This window comes from Phyllostomus hastatus, unplaced genomic scaffold, assembly GCF_019186645.2.
Source record: "Phyllostomus hastatus isolate PE091 unplaced genomic scaffold, TTU_PhHast_1.1 phas_scaffold_442, whole genome shotgun sequence".
Classification (NCBI taxonomy): Eukaryota; Metazoa; Chordata; class Mammalia; order Chiroptera; family Phyllostomidae; genus Phyllostomus; species Phyllostomus hastatus.
In genome coordinates, this window is record NW_025334030.1 from 3722434 (window position 1) to 3738819 (window position 16386).

Sequence of the window (16386 nt, forward strand, 5' to 3'; positions counted from 1 at the left end):
ATAAAGCTGGTACACGATCTTTGCATTTCAGAATAACAGAAAACGCCCTATGGTGGAAGTCCACCCCAGACAAATAGGCATTTCTAGTCTGCACTTTCAGAAGGTGGGGCTGCTCAGCCCACCACAGTCAGAGGTCAAACCCAAGGCCAAAGGACTCCTCTATCAGACCACAAGTGGCTTTTCCTGAGAATTATGTTTTTCTGTCTCCCTGAGAGTGTTTCCCTGCTGATGGTTAGGGAAATATATTCAAACCAACTCAGCCAACATTTACCATGAATAAGCCTTAGGCCAGGTGCCGTGCGAGGTCCTGGGGACCCAAAGAAGAAACACTGTAGTCACTACAGGCAGGGATTCCAAGTCAAAACTACCTGATGGCTGTTCACAAGATGATGCCAGGGGAAGAATAACCAGATAATATTCGTTCCATGAATCTGTACTACCTTTCAGGGTCAAACTCCTAGTGTTATAAGATAGGTCTAGCATTTATTTGAGGGTTCAATGCTTGTCCTGTCTTCCCCCATTACACTGTTGTTGGATGAGGGCAAAGAACCTCTCTCTCTGGGTATCACTTCTTAGCACACAATAAAAGCTAAATGAATATCTGTTCAAAGAAAGAGAGGCTAACAGTACTCCAGGATCTGACTTCTGAGGACTGGACCCACCCCACAGGTGGAAGTGCAGGACTACACCCACAGCCTGACTCCCTGAGCCATCTAACACACACAGGTTGAGCCAGCAGAGCAAGTTTCCTTCTACTAACAAGTCTTTCCCTCATCTTCCTCTTGCCTCCTCCCTGTATAAAGGGGGTCTACAGTCAACACTATTAGCCATATCAGAGAAGAGAAACAGCAGGTGAAATTCCCAAATAATGAACTCAGGAACAGGTTTCTACAGCTACAGCTACAGCTAAATATACATATGTGTGTTGTCACAAGAACTGATGATGGCCCAGAAACAATGAGCCACACTATGTCCCTAACTCGAAAAGCCACACAGTAGTCTCAGACTGCCCCAATTCCCTGTGTCTTTTTGCTGAAGTGCTAAGAGTCCCTAAGCACACTATAGTCTTTGTGGTACATGCTGGGAAAGAAGCTAGGATCAGTCATTAAGGTTTTCAGCAGCTGCATTAGGGAACATAAATAAAGGATACTAAACCCACCAAAGATTTGAGATCAATTTCCTGCTAAGTAAGTGTATCTATTCCAAATGCCTTCCAGGTACTCTTTCCATAATAAAAGCAAAGACACTCAGAAATGGATTTGTATCTACAATGACTCTCTCTTGGGTCTCTATTGACTCTCTAATGCACGTGTACTTAGAGGCTATTGAAAAAAAGTACACACTTTATGCCAAGCATCACTAATAACTGAATGCAACTGCTTCCAGTATGACTTTAGTTAATATGCTTTTAAGATTTTATTTACTTTTGGAGAGAGGGGAAGGGACGGAGACAGAGAGGGAGAGAAATATCATTATGTGAGAGAGAAATAGTTGCCTCTCACATGCCCCCAACTGGGGACCTAGCCTGCAACCCAGGCATGTGCCCTGACTGGAAACTGAATCAGAAACCTTTTGGTTCACGTGCCGGTGCTCAATCCATTGAGCCACACCAGCCAGGGCTAGTTAATATGCTTTGTTAAATGCTTGAAATAAAAGAGATGGGGGCTCTACTTAAATAATTGGACCCGTTGCTAGTAAAGTTGTCTGGAAATGGGAATTATATGTCCTGTCATTATTATCCTATAGGGATTACAAAAGTAATTCTCTTCACAGTGTAATGGAAGGCTTAACTATAACCAGGAAGCAGACAGACACTGCATTCCTTGAAGCCAATTCTAAGATTCTTAAATGTCATTTAATGCCCTAGCCAGGTAGCTCAGCTGGTTGGAGTGTTGTCCTGATACACCAAGGTTGCAGGTTTAATCCTTGGTCAAGGAACATACGAGAATCAACCAATGAACTGTATAAATAAGTGGAACAACAAATTGATGTTTTGGACTTCTGGCCAAGATGGAGGTGTAGGTAGATACACTTTGCCTCCTGATACAACCAAAAGAATAATAAAGAATTTAAAAACAAAAAATAACCAGAACTGCCAGAAAATCAAACTGTATAGAAGAAGTCCAACAACCAAGGAGTTAAAGAAGAAACAACCATTCAGACTGGTAGGAGGGGAGGAGATGGGCAGCCGGGGTGGAAAGGATGTGTGGCAAGGTGGCAGCTGATGGACCAGGTAGTCCCATATCTGCATTCAGATAAACCAGAAGGAACAACTGGGCAGTGAGACAGCCACGCAACCCAGGGGTCCAGTGTGGGGAAATAAAGCCTCAAAACCTCTAACTGGAAAAACCTGTGGGGAGTTGCAGCAGCAGGAGAAACTCCCAGCCCTGTTGGAGAGATCCACAGGGTCCTAGCTGTACACAAAACCACCCAACCAGGAATCAGCACCAGAAGGGCCCAATTTGCTTGTGATTAGTGGGGGAAGTGAATGAAAACTGGCCAAAGCTGAGCAAGCAGCGTTATTTCTTCTCAGACCCCTCTCCCACATATAGCAGTACAATGCAGTGAAGTGGGGGTGCCCCGACCGGGTGAATACCTAAGGCTCCGACCCTTACAATGTAATAAGCATGCCAAGACAAAAAAAAAAATACTGCCCAAATGAAAGAATAGATCAAAGCACCAAAAATAGAACTAAGTGATGAAGAGATAGCCAACCTATCAGATGCAGAGTTCAAAACACTAGTAATCAGGATACTCACTGAAATGGTTGAGTTTGGTTACAAAATAAAGAAGTGAAAGTTATGAAAAGTGAAATTAAGAAAAACATATAGGGAACCAACAGTAAAGGGAAGGAAACCAGGACTCAAATCAATGATTTGCAGCAGAAGGAAAAAATAAACAGTCAACCAGAACAGAATGAAGAAACAAGAATTCAAAAAAATGAGGAGAGGCTTAGGAACATCCGGGACAACTTTAAATGTTCCAACATCCCAATCATAGGGGTGCCAGAAGGGGAAGAGGAAGAGCAAGAAATTGAAAACTTATTTGAAAACATAATGAAGGAGAACTCCCCTAATATGGCAAAGGAAATAGACTTCCAGGAAGTCTAGGAAGCTCAGAGTCCCAAAGAAGTTGGACCCAGGGAAGCACACCACAAGACACATCATAATTACATTACCCAAGGTTAAAGATACAGAGAGAATTTAAAAACAGTAAAAGGACACAATCACCTACAAAGGAGTTCCCATAAGACTATTCTGAACATAAGAGTTCTCAGCTGATTTCTCAAAAAAAAAACACAAACAAACAAACAAACAAAAAAAAAACTTGCAGGCAAGAAGGGACTGGAAAGAAGTATTCAAAGTCATGAAAGGCAAGGACCTACATCCAAGATTACTCTACTCCAGTAAAGCCCTAGAAAGGAAGGACAGTAAAGTGCTTCCCAGACAAGGTAAAGCTAAAGAAGTTCATCATCACCAAGCCCTTATTATATGAAATGTTAAAGGGATTTATCTAAGAAAAAAAGATAATAAAAATATGAACAGTAAATGAACAGTAAAATGACAATAAATTCACAACTATCAACAAATGAACCTAAAAAACAAAAACGAACTAAGCAAACAACTAGAATAGGAACAGAATCACAGGGAAGGAGATCACATGGAGGGTTATCAGCAGGGAGGAAGAGAGGAGAGAATGGGGGAAAAGGTACAGGGAATAAGAAGCATACTTGGTAGGTAGAAAATAGACAGGGGGAGGTTAAGAATAGTATAGGAAATGGAGAAGCCAAAGAACTTATATGTACAACCCATGGACATGAACTAAGTGGGAGGGGGAATGCTGGTGGGAGTGAGGTTGCAGGGTGGAGGGGAATAAAGGGAAGGAAAAAACAGGACATCTGTAATAGTATAATCAGTAAAACATATTTTTAAAGAAACGGATGTTTCTCTCTCCAATTAATCAATGATATTAAAATGAAATTAAAATAAAATATTATTTCTGGGTGCCAAATTTGCTATTGGACTACAACTCTGAAATGACAACAGGAATAAAAAAGATATATAGCCTTGACTGGTGTAGCTCAGTGGATTGAGCCCAGGCCTGTGAACCAAAGGGTCACAGTTTGATTCCCAGTCAGCACACATGTCTGGGTTGCAAGCCAGGTCCCCAGCAGGGGGTGCGCAAGAGGTAACCACACATGAATGTTTCTCTCCCTCTCTCCTTCCCCTCTCTCCTTCTCTTCCCTCTAAAAATAAATAATTTTTTAAAGATACATAATTTGGCATACCCATTCCACTTTATGAACAACTTTTCAAAAATGCATCCAATGCATATTTTAAAGTTAAGCTATACTCAGTAAAATTATGTCAAAAAATTTAAAATTCAGCTGGACTGGTGACATGGAACAGCTGTACCAGCAAAGGCACAAGCAGGTCCACCAGATCCAGTTCTCACACAGGACTCCTGAAGGCAGCAGACAAGCAATCTGTGCACTCAAGTATTTTTTTTCCTCTTTGGTGCAGCAATATAAAATGAAACCCAAACAAGTATAGATCAGATATTCAGCCATCTAGAACATCTGGAGATTTTGTGCAGCAAGGAGCCCCCTAACAAAAGACAGAATGCCAAACTTCATGTTCACTAGTTAAAGTATTATGTCCTACACCTGCAGACTGCTCTCAGAAACTTCCAGCATCGGCAATACACAAGGGAGCAGAAGGAAAGACAGTGAGAGGAGCTTCTGTCTTGCACCTTCACTATCAACGCCTCTAATACCACCATACCAATGGATGAATCACTGCAGTTTAACTCCTCCCCGATCAGAAAATTCACCATGGCATAGATGACCTTATCAGAGGCAAGCACAGAATTCTGGAGGGTCTGTGGGCCCAGAGAATGACCTTGTAGAGGATTCATAAGAGGATCCTTGACATTGCCAATATCCTGGGCTTGCCCACATAGTGATGCAGCTCATTGAGAAGTGGGCTTTCCAGGACAAGTACTTTATGATCAGTGAGATGCTTCTCACTTGTGTGGTCATTTCCTCATAGTGTAGTACCTGACACGAACCAGCTAAGCCCAGCAAGCTGAACAACATTGCCACTGCACATGTGTGCATGTGGTGGTGGTGGTGGGGGCCAGAGGTCACATTTTGAAATGTATGTTTGTCTTAAGTGTGAAAACCACTAAGAAGTAATTGTGATCTGTAACCTAGTGAGAGTTTCAAGCATGCTCTGTTTTCTGCGGCATCTTGGAGGGGAAGCTAGTACTATCAAGATTTATGGTGTATAAGCAATAAAGAGGTACCTGTTCTCTCTCACTCTCACTGGGGGAGGATGTGATGACAGAGTAAGGGGTGAGAAGCAAGGGAAAACACAATTAAAGGAAGAACTGGAAAAGTATCAGGCACACAGGAAGCTCCCAATGAAACCTGGCTAAATGAGGGAAGAGGGAATTAGCTATCAGGACAAAACACCATGAAAATAATGAGGGTTCTAAGGATACTCAGAAGCTGCCTATATGTAATCGACTCTCAATTTAAGCTATCAGAAAGGGGTTTAAAAAAAACAACAACTAGTGAATACTAATACCCAACATTCTAATACAGTAAACAAGGCCCACATCCTTGCAAAGGGGTCACCTGAGAAGAACCCCAAGTTGTGGGTGGGTGGGAGAGGAGGACAGCTGGGAGCTGTCTGCAGAACAAATCTCACATGCTACATTTGGGGTTCAGGAAGGAGAAGCTAGAAGTGAACATTACAGTTACATGGACTAACTATTCCCACTATTTCCACTTCCTTTTTGTTCAAGGATATAACAAGAAAATAAGGCAAAGTATATGAACCAAACCACTTAATACAAGTACCTAATCCATGCTTGGTCAAGCTATAGACAGGATTTGTGGTGGCTACTTTTTTTAAAAATTCTTCACTCAAGGACATGTTTATTGATTTTAGACAAAGAGAGAAAGAGAAACATCAGTTGGTGCCTCCTATACATACTGTAGGGTAAATGGAGGCAGTCTGGCTTCCTCACCCAGGTGTCTGGGTAACTGAAGGAAGCAGTTTTCCCATAACCTTGAATGGGCCTGATAAGTAGTGTTCTCATAGCCTTGAGACTGGGTCTGACAAATGGTTTCCATAACAAGAAGTAAGCTCGCAAGCACAGAATCATGCTACGTTATATAATTTTTTGGCTTTTTCCCGGCTTTGCTTGTCTAAAGTACTTAAGCAGGTAGGGATTCCCCGCTGGGTGCCACACATGCCATGTAAGGGGACAGGTGACATGCAGTGTGCCACACAGGGGGACATGCAGCTTGTAGCATGTGTGGCTCGCTCACCCTTGAATAAGGCTGTCAGACATCCCAAAGGTTCTATGATAGTCTTCCATCTGCCCAAATTCTGTGAACCTGTCCAGCCTTCAACAGTCACAACACACATACCCCAACTGTGAATCAAACCTGCAAGCTAGCTATGTGCCCTGACTGGGAACAGAACCCACAATCTTTTGGTACACAGGACGAGACTCCAACCAACTGAGCCACCTGGCCAGGGCATGGCTATTTTTTTTTAGAAGACTTGGTCCCCTAAACTCAATAGAAGTTCAGAAAAGTCTATGCAAAGGCTGCTGCTTTTGCAACACCCCTCCCTCCAGGGTGGGGTGGGGTGTGAGAATCCAAGACCAAGCCCTCCACTTCACTGGGAAATCCACTCTTGCTCTGATCACCTGCTCTGAATGAGAGTATAGTAACCTGATACTATTCAAGTTCTGAAAACACAAGAACAACTAGGACCCAGACAAAAACAAAATGATGTAACAAGGAGAAAACATGTTGGGCAGCTGAAGGCAATTCCACTCTTGACACAGCCTGTCCTGACCAGGCAGCCGTCCAGCAGAGAATCAGCATCTCCACAGCAGAGCAACTCCCTCCCATGGGAAGAGGGCTGTCACTGAGGTTCCCCACCACCAAAATGCCTGCAAGCAAAATGCCTGCAAGCATTTTGGTATCGAGTATTACTAATATTTAACTACACTCAGTAGATAGAGCATGACATTTGAGATCAGGGTAAATAAGGCACCTGCTCATTGCCAGAGGAATTCAAAATTAGATCTGCTGGGAATAAGCAGATTTGAAGTCTTGTGACCATGTTTTTTTTTATTGCTGTAAAAGATGTTATTTACAAGACACTCTGAAATCTTGCTTAGGTGTCCTGGGTCAGGAATGCATAAAGCCTTCCAATCCATTTTCTTACGCTGTTAAAAGGAACTCTCATGTGATGATGTACCTAAGCAAGTGGCAGAACCAAGGATAGAACTCAGAAGAGCAGCTCTTGACACACAGGGCTGCTATCCGGCAGGAAGCAATCTAGCACTAACACAGAGGAAGGAGAAGCAGCTGTGCTTGGGAGCACAGTTACACTTTCCACTTGGCTGTTCTAAGCCCTCAGCTCCCCTCTTTTTACTGTACTCTCTGAAGGTTCCATGGAGATCCCCAAGTGGAAACCCCAACATGCTACCAAGAGACGGAGGATGCCCATGTGCCACCATGCCACCTTACCAGTGCTTGTATTGGTGACGCCATTCACGGTCCCCTCCACATCAGTCTCATCCTCAGCGTAGCTCAGCATCAGGCTGTGTTGCCGACTCGTCAGTCTCCTGTGGAGGGAGCACAGTCAGTGTCAAGTGTTTCCTTTGGGCAGCTCTTTAAATGATGAGGCCTGGGTCAGTGTGGGAAATCTCCCTGACCCAGGCAGAGCACACACCTGACGCTCAGAGCCACACCTTCAAGTTTCTGTAAAGAAAATGTCCTAAAATACCCTAAGTTGTTTTTAACAACTGCCACTATGGCTGTGCTAAATAGTTTACTGGGCGTGAGAGGGAGCTTTTATAAGTGTGTGTGTGTGCACATGCACACGCACAGGGAATTAGGAGTACTGGAAACCCAGTTCTCCCAGAGTCAGCATGCCTATTCTGGATGCCCAAAGCACTCAGCTCAGATCTTTCTCCCACAGGACGCAGACATCCCGTGCCATGATCTGGTTGTAGATCTGCCTCTCCCACCAGTCTGTGAGCACCCTGAGAGCAATAATAACAAAGTCAACTGGAGTAACAGCTAAGCATTCCCTATTATTATTTAATTCTCTAACTCAAGGTGGTCAGCCTTTTTTTCATTATGTCCACTTTGCAGATGGAGAACTTGGACAGGACACACTGACTTAAAGAAGTAACCTGACTGAGACTCAGCACTTCCAGTAGCAGAGCCACAATGGGACCAGGTGGTCTGGTGGTGCTAAACCACCACCCTGCCATACTTAGGTCAGGAGGGAGAATGAAAAGCCCTCAACTGGCCCCTGTTCCATGGTGAAAGTGTGAAAGGATCCAGCAAGCCTTGCCATGGCTAAGTGGACACTTACTTTGGAACTCTAATCTTGACGTGAATGTAGTGATCTCCATAGCCGTAACTGTTAATCCGGGGAATGCCTTTCCCACTCATCCGAATCTTCTGGTCTGTCTGGATCCCAGGGGGGATCTATGAGGAAAGAAAACCTGTGGTTTTCCTTGGTCTCCAGTTGCCCATTCAGATTTCTAGACAGAACCTGCCAACAACCACATGGAAACTGGCTAAGCTAGGGTTTACTCTGAGCAGAGCCTGTAACGAGGATTCAGGGGCAGGGTGGTTTGGTGAGGGAAGCCAAAGTGGAGAGAGCCAGACCTGAAAAAGTAGCAAAGCCAGCACAGGAGCTTGTTGCTGAGGCTGGTCCCTGGCCCAGCAAAAGAGGGGATGCAACTCAGGAACTGTTGTCCCTCATGATGACACACTCAAGGCTCACACCCTGTGACTCAAACCCTAGGAATGGCCAGATATACCTCCTGCCTCCCCTAAATCTTATTTCCCCTGAATCCCCGACATGTTGGCTGTTTACAGGTTCTAGTCACTTGTAAGCCATTTTCCATTCTAGGAAAAAAAAAAAAGCAATTAAGTAGGAAGGTGGCAAAGATAATCTTGCCTTCTTACCGTCACATTGATTGTCTCATATAGGCCCTGGGCTCTGGCTGTCCCCCCCAGAATAGCCTGAGCTATAGAAATAAAGAGGTCAGAGTGGATGTCTGCGCCATCCCTCCGGAACACAGGGCTTTTCTGCACCTAGGGCCAAACAAAAGAGATGGGCATCATGCACAGAGAGGTTCTTCTGGAGACTGGACATCAGCCCCACAACTCAGCAGCCCGAGCTTAGGGCCTAACACGCATTACCCTGCTTCTATGCTTGGAACACAGCACTGAGGGAGGGAGCGTACTTTCACCATATTGAAACACTATGCCAGGTTACATGTCAGATTCATTTCTATACTGCAATGCAGGAGGGCCTACATTTCCCAGGTTCAAATCCAGCTATTCAATTCTGAAGAAAAATAAAGTAAAATTGGCATCTTCAACATTTAAAAAAAATTTACTAGAACACACACTACCACATCTACAAAGGCAAAATGGTTTCTCAAATGGTCATTTGGCACAAACTACCTATAAGACAGGTTGACAACACTAGAATTATTTTGATTTGTTTTATAAGCACTGTTTGTTGTATCTCAAAGACATTCTTTGTCTTCCAGTGATTTGTTTTTTCTTCTTTATTATTAGATGGGGACAGAATCTGAATTCTCCACCAAACTAGTCTCATTGATTGGCTTCCAGCTTGCTATCTTTGTCTTTGATTTCTCAGTTTAAAAGTTCATCCTTAGATTTTTGTCTTTTTTAAATTCTGATATTTCACATGTACATAAACTGCAAAGTAAATACATAAAGCTACAAATAAAATACTAGGAATGCAGGTGAAGTCTCCTTGCTTCCTCCTCACCTGCTCAGTGTTAACTATGTGGCTGAATCCAGTACTTACCATTCCTACAAGCATCTTTTAACTTCTACTACATATTTACATGTCCTTAAGTAATATATATAACATCATCTCATGTGATTTAAAAGTTTATATACATGATCTTCCTTGCATCTCTCTTGCAACCCTTCTTTCCCTCCTCTTTGTAACTGACAAGTCTCGTTACACATGTGGTCCAGTTTCTTCCTTCTGACTGCTCTGCGGTCCTCTGTGACCACAGTGCAGTTCACCCCGCCATTCTCCTGTCCAAGGACAGCAGGTTGTTATCAGTGTCTTGCTACTATGAATGAGGCTGTCACATACATCTTGTGCCTCTGCCTGCTGTGCCTGTGTGGGCTTTTCTTAGGTATGTATCTAGTGGAATTGCCAGTAGAAGCTGTTATCTCCTTTAAGGTTTCCCTTATCTCAGAAAACCAGGTTTCCCCTTTGTATACAGTAGGTAAAACTCTACCACTGGCACCTACTATCCCCACCAACAATTTAATTTAATATGTAAATAAAAACACAGGGCGATGTTTTCTGTATTTTTATGTGTTTTTTGTTTCCAACTTGTAAATATCTTGAAGCAACATTGTTCTCTCCACACCTTACACAAAAGCTTGATGGTGACATATTTAATAATTCCACCAAGGTAGCCACTGTTCCCCTTGGAAATGTGGACAGCAGGATGTGCCTCAAGAAGCTTCCCCCTCTCTCCACGAGAAGCCTTGGCTGCACACTCTCCAAGAGAGCAAGGCCCTAGACGAGGCTGGGCAAGCAGAGGACCTACCCTGAACGTGATGAAAATTTCTCTTTTTCCTACAGGCATCCTCACAGTCTGTCCATCCTCGACTCCTGTGAGTGAGAACAAAAGTTCAAAAGAAAATGATCATTTGGAGATCTCTCAAGGCATTTTCTACTCTGGATCCTTACTCATTCCTGTTTCTCATTAATGAGGAACAACCCAGTTATTCAATATGGCAACAAGTGTAAATTCTCAAGGGTGCACCATACAATAACCAAAAGAGAGCACCTTCTATTAATTAATTCCAGTTTGCTGAACATCTACCTCTTGCCAGGTCCAAGCAGCATCTCAGGGAGTGTCCAGTCCAGTAGCAGAGACAAATATTAATCAAATAACAACACTAATAATGTCATTACAGACAGAGCCATGTTCTCAGAAGGAAAAAGCCCCAACTCCAGACTAAGGTACATCTAAGGAACAGAAAGGGTTCCAGGTGGCTTCCCCGAGGAAGCCCATAAAAACAGTTAACTGCTAAGGAGATGGTGGAAAGCAAGTTTCAGACACAGGAAACAGCATACGAAAAGGCTCTATTCTGGGAGGCATTCTGTCCCATTCAAGGAGCTATAGGAAAGTCAGGAGGTTACAGGGCAGGCAACAGGGGGAAGGCTAATGAGAGGGGAGGACTCCCAGGCAAGCCTGATGAGGCAAGCAGGAGCCCAGAGGGGAGGACTTTTCTTGGCCCCTGAGAGTCACTGCTGGGTCTTCACAGGGCAAGTGATATGATCAGGCTGTCCTGTGGAAAGAGCACCCTGGGAACAAGAGCCAATTGGAAAGAGCAGTCACTGGCTTCCCTGGCATCTAGGAGGAGGGGGCAGGGTGTAGACTGGGCTGGCAGTGGGGACAATGCTGGCCTTGTGAACTAAAAACAGAGTTGATAAAGGCGCTCCTTCACCATACATAGGAAGGAGTGGACATGTCAGGCCCCTTCTCTCCAAAGTGATATGTAAGCGCAGATTTTAAGGATAACTAGGCAAAGAGAAACCTACACGGAGATTCTAGTCCCTCCTCCAGTCTGGAGCTCCAGGGCCTTAACATTGGCTTTGGCTAAATCACAAGGAAGTAATGTCTCAGCTCTCAGTCCTCTGTGTGGGGAAGAGCTCAAAACCCACCAGCCGGCACAGGGATAACCACTTTCTTCTTCTGCTTGGCTTGTCCTGTTCCTCTGCACACCACACAAGGAGTTGTGATGATGGTGCCTCGGCCGCCACATCTCCGACACGTGGAACGCATCACAAAAGGGCCTGTATTTATAGTTTCCTGATAAAAAGGAAAAAGAAAAGGAACCCTAAGTACACAGGTAAATTCGGACAGCCGAGGCTTTGGGACCACAATGTGCACAATATCAATGTTTTCCTGATTGCTAGTGGGCAATGTTTACTGGCCACTTGCATTTCCTCTTCTGTTCACCTTGACCAGCTTTTCTCATGAGCTGTTGGTCTTTTTCTCATTATTCTGAAGGAGCCCTTTACATATTAGGAATACTAATCCTTTAGCAAATGAGTTCCAAATGTTTTTCCCAGTCTTAAACATTGTATTTTGAGAGAACTACACTTCAGCTTTACTATCTTACCTCAATGTTCACTTCAGAAATGTTAGAAAAAAATTCATAACAATTCAAAGCCTTGCAGAAAGGACCTTAGAAGCGAGAGGAAACTGGGAACAATCAATAAAAGATATCTAAATATCTAACAGCAACTGGGCTCACAGAACTGTAGCTACAGAATCCTCATCCTCTCCAAGAGCATCCTCTCTCAGAGGAATGCAGGTAGACACTACTTTAACTAACTGCTTGTGATCAAGTGTAAGATCATCATTAATGGAAAATTTACACTTCATGACTCTTGGCATGATCCTCTGAAAAGGGCACTATACCCCAGAGGCATGAACCCAAAATGAGGGAAATTGTACAAAATAGCTAGCTTGTAATCCTAAAAAAATGTCAAGGACATGAAAGAAAAAGAAAGGCCGAGGAAGTGTTCCAGATTAAAGGAGACAAAAGATAAGCATATGCTACACAAGATCCCAGTCTGGATACCAGGGAAAAAAAGAACATTGTAAGGACAACTGAATAAATTTAAATATAGATAATGGTATTGTATCAACATTAAATTCTTGATTTTGACAACTGTACTGTGGTTATGTAAAAGAATGCTCTCTTGTTCTTAGAAAACACATACTGATGTATAAAGGAATAAGGAAATAACAATGTTTGCAACTTACTCTCAAATGGTTGGGGAAATGTGTGTGTATTTGTGTGCAGCGCATACACACAGAAGACACACAGGGAGGGGAAGGGATAGAGACTGAGCACACCAAAAATGACAAAGCAGAAAAGGGTACAAGGGGGGATAAATGGTAATGGAAAAAATACAATAAAAATGAACTATTAAAAATATTTTTAAATGACAAAGCAAACAGGACAAAATGTTAATTAATGAACGTGGGTAAAAGACTAGGGGAGTGAGTCTTTATACTGTTGTATAATTTTGAATTAATTCACCAAGTTAACAAAAGGAAAAATGATTATACTTCAAACTAAGTGTCCTCCAACAACCTCTAGTTGGTTTCAAATTACCAAAATATCCCAAAGAGTATTTTTACAAAAGGCAACTAAGTTTCCTTGCTCTGTCTATATTGTTGACCAAGACAACTTCTGGAAAAATACAAAACATTCTAGATAAAATAGTTCCACCTAGTTATGAATTCCCAAAGCCCTAGGTACTGCTTAAAAAATATCCACAGAAGCAAAGAAATAAGGGATGGCAGGGGGAAGTGTGAGCGGGCACAAGGTGGGAGTCCCCCGGGAAAGCAGGAAGGAAGGTGGCGGAGGGGTGGCTCTAACTGAGGTTCTTACCATGCCGGAGCCGCCGCAATAGTGGCAGTGCTGCACCTTGGTGCCAGGCTCATTCCCTTTGCCGTCACACCGCTCACAGGTATCAGTGATGTTCACAGTGAACTCCTTGTTGACACCCTTGGCAGCTTGATTGAATGTCAAATCCATGATGTACTAAAGAAACCAAGGGATGGCCTATTATTTTTCTTAAAGTAGGGGAGGGACTAGACAGCAGTTTGCAGTTACTTTAAAGATTTTATTTTTTAGAGCAGTTCTGGTTCACAACAAAATTGAGAGGGAGGTACAGGAATTTCCCACCTATCTCCTGCCCCCACCCACTTACAGCCTCTCCTATCATCATCACTCACCAGACTGGCACATTTTTTTTAATCGAGGATAAACCTACACTGACATATCATAATCACCCAAAGCCCACGATTTACATTAGGGTTCACTCTTGGTGTTGCACATTTTATGAGTCTACACAAATGCATAATGACATGTATACTTCATCATAAAATCATAGAGTATTCTGACTGCCCTAAAAAATCCTCTCTGCTGCCTATTTATCTCCTCCCTCCCTAGTTACTTTACTTTTTAACTGCTTTACTTTCCTCTACTTCGCCAAGTAAGACTAGGTGGGACTCGCTTAACTGTTTATGCCCTACTCCTTATGATTTTTGAGAGTAATATTTAAGTAAAAATGTGTATTTCAATGAACTATTCATAGATAATACTTGTATACAGTCCTTACAAAGAGCTCAAATGATCCACAATCATAACTTAAATCATAAATATTATTCCTCTCTCTCCAAATCTGGTAAGATCTTACTAGGACATAAATATGGAAAAAGTAGGATTGGGATGTCTCCCTACTAGACTGAGCTCTGCTGGAATGATGTAGCAGCTCTAGATAAAATACACCCTAATAATGGACTCTGAAAGCCTTATGTTTTGCCTAGTTAAGCAACTGTAAGACTCAAGTCAAAATGGATGTATATACATTATTACCTATATGATTTTTCAAATTTGGGGATTATTTCTTACCAAAATGGCTGCCACCAGATCATTTCATTTAAGCTGTTTTGCCTTTTTCTTTGAGAAACAGAAGTTGATAAAATGTTTGCATCATGTTTAGCAGTTAAAATTCTAATGGTTTTTCAAAATAAGCTCACCTCCTGAGGCTGACTGAATACACTCTGGAAATCTCCAAAAGAAGATGAAGAGAATTCCCCAAAGATCTTCCTGAAGAGCTCCTCTGGGTCAACAGTGGGGCCTCCTTTCCAGTAGCTCTGCCCAGAGCCACCAGCCCCAGGATCAAAACCAGTAGAGCCATAGGTGTCATATTGCTTCCTCTTCACTTCATCACTCAGCACCTTCCACAAAAGGCACAGCAGTCAGGCACTCACGGGTCTCCCAAGGCCCCAGGACACAGACACCAAGTATAAATACTGGGAATGTATCAACATTAAATGTTCTGATTTTGACAATTGTACTATAGCTATGGGAAAGAATGTTCTTGTTCTTAAAAAATACAGAAATACTTCAGAATAAAGAGCTACAAAGTATGTCACTGTCAAGTGGTGTTGGGAGAATGTACCCACACAGAGCAGATATATGATGCCCTATATATCCTGAACCCCTTTGGGACAAAGTCCGGGAAGAAGGGCCAATTGTTCAGTAGCTGTTTCACGTATGTTCTCTGCCTCTGATTACATTTTAAATTTCTCCAGGGCAGTGTTGGTCTTCTACTTTTACGGGACCCACCATCCCCACCAGACAGCAATGCCCTAAGTAGGAGGGGCTGATCAAATAGGTGTGGATTAAGATAACATGTTCCCAGACCTGGCTACAAGTCCAAGCCCTGTTAATAAAGACTGAACGCTGTTTTCCATTGAGTTTCCAAGAAGTAAGATCTAGTGTGAGACCTGGGAATCTTTTTTTTCTTCAACAAGGGGATCTGGTGTGGGAACACAGCCTTCGTACTGGACCTCATGACACGTCAGGTCGCCTGTGCAGCATGCTCTGGTACATGCATGCAGCTGAATGACAGCGAGTACACACAACAGTGGGTCATGTTACCTCATAGGCTTCTGCCAGCTGGGAGAACTTCTCCTTGGCTCTGGGATCATCCTTATTCGTGTCTGGGTGATATTTCTTGGCAAGCTATGGGAGGAAATGGTAAATTACTATGAACACAAAAGGATTACTAAAACTGAACCCCAAATACTAGTCACAATTTCACCTTCTTTATAGCAGCTAAGACTTTACAAACAATAGAAATTCTTAAAACAAGGTTTAAGACATTCAAAATAAACCATCTCTTCAAATTGAGGTATGCACACATTTTTCAACCACAACAAATCTCTACCACAAATAACAAGTAATTCTTTAGAACGTGGGCATCTTTGTGAAAGATGCAAAATAGCATACCCAGTACACTTTAATCTATGTAGAAAAAGAAAAAAATAACTGGACAGATTTAAATTATTTTTAGAAGAACATACAATAAACTGGTAACATTGACTGCTATAGGAGGGATATAAATGAATGCAAAAGAGGAAGACTTTCCATTGCACTTTTTGTACAATGAAATTAACTTGTACTTTTTGAATTCTGAACAAGGGAAATATATCACCATTCAAAACAGATTTTAATATTAAAAACAAAACTAAATCTCACTTGGCTGTACAGAGCACACAGGTGTGCTGAGTAGCCCTAAAACAAAGGCTACCTTCTGGCTGTGCTGAGAGGTGCTGTGTGCTTTGTAGGTGTTCACCACTGTCTGCTGCAATTCCTGAGCCTTCCAAGTGCGAGTTACCACAGGTCCTTTATGGGAGGGCAAGGAGGTGCACAGAAACAGAATCCTAAAGCTGCCA

The 16386-nt window shown here is 42.7% G+C and overlaps 1 protein-coding gene and 1 pseudogene across 3 annotated transcripts in view; one reads left to right on the forward strand and one right to left on the reverse strand.

Moving 5' to 3' along the window:
* Positions 1 to 16386, reverse strand: part of DNAJA3 (DnaJ heat shock protein family (Hsp40) member A3) — a 33139-nt gene that overhangs the window by 5935 nt on the left and 10818 nt on the right. For all 3 annotated transcript variants that reach the window (XM_045820774.1, XM_045820773.1, XM_045820775.1), the window contains exons 3-10: positions 15590 to 15673; positions 14683 to 14883; positions 13529 to 13681; positions 11784 to 11931; positions 10660 to 10724; positions 9017 to 9145; positions 8415 to 8530; positions 7559 to 7656 (exon numbers count right to left, since the gene is read on the reverse strand). In XM_045820774.1, coding sequence (XP_045676730.1) covers positions 7559 to 7656; positions 8415 to 8530; positions 9017 to 9145; positions 10660 to 10724; positions 11784 to 11931; positions 13529 to 13681; positions 14683 to 14883; positions 15590 to 15673 — 994 coding nt within the window. The remainder of the gene's footprint in view (positions 1 to 7558; positions 7657 to 8414; positions 8531 to 9016; positions 9146 to 10659; positions 10725 to 11783; positions 11932 to 13528; positions 13682 to 14682; positions 14884 to 15589; positions 15674 to 16386) is intronic.
* Positions 4401 to 5077, forward strand: LOC123807244 (annotated as a pseudogene).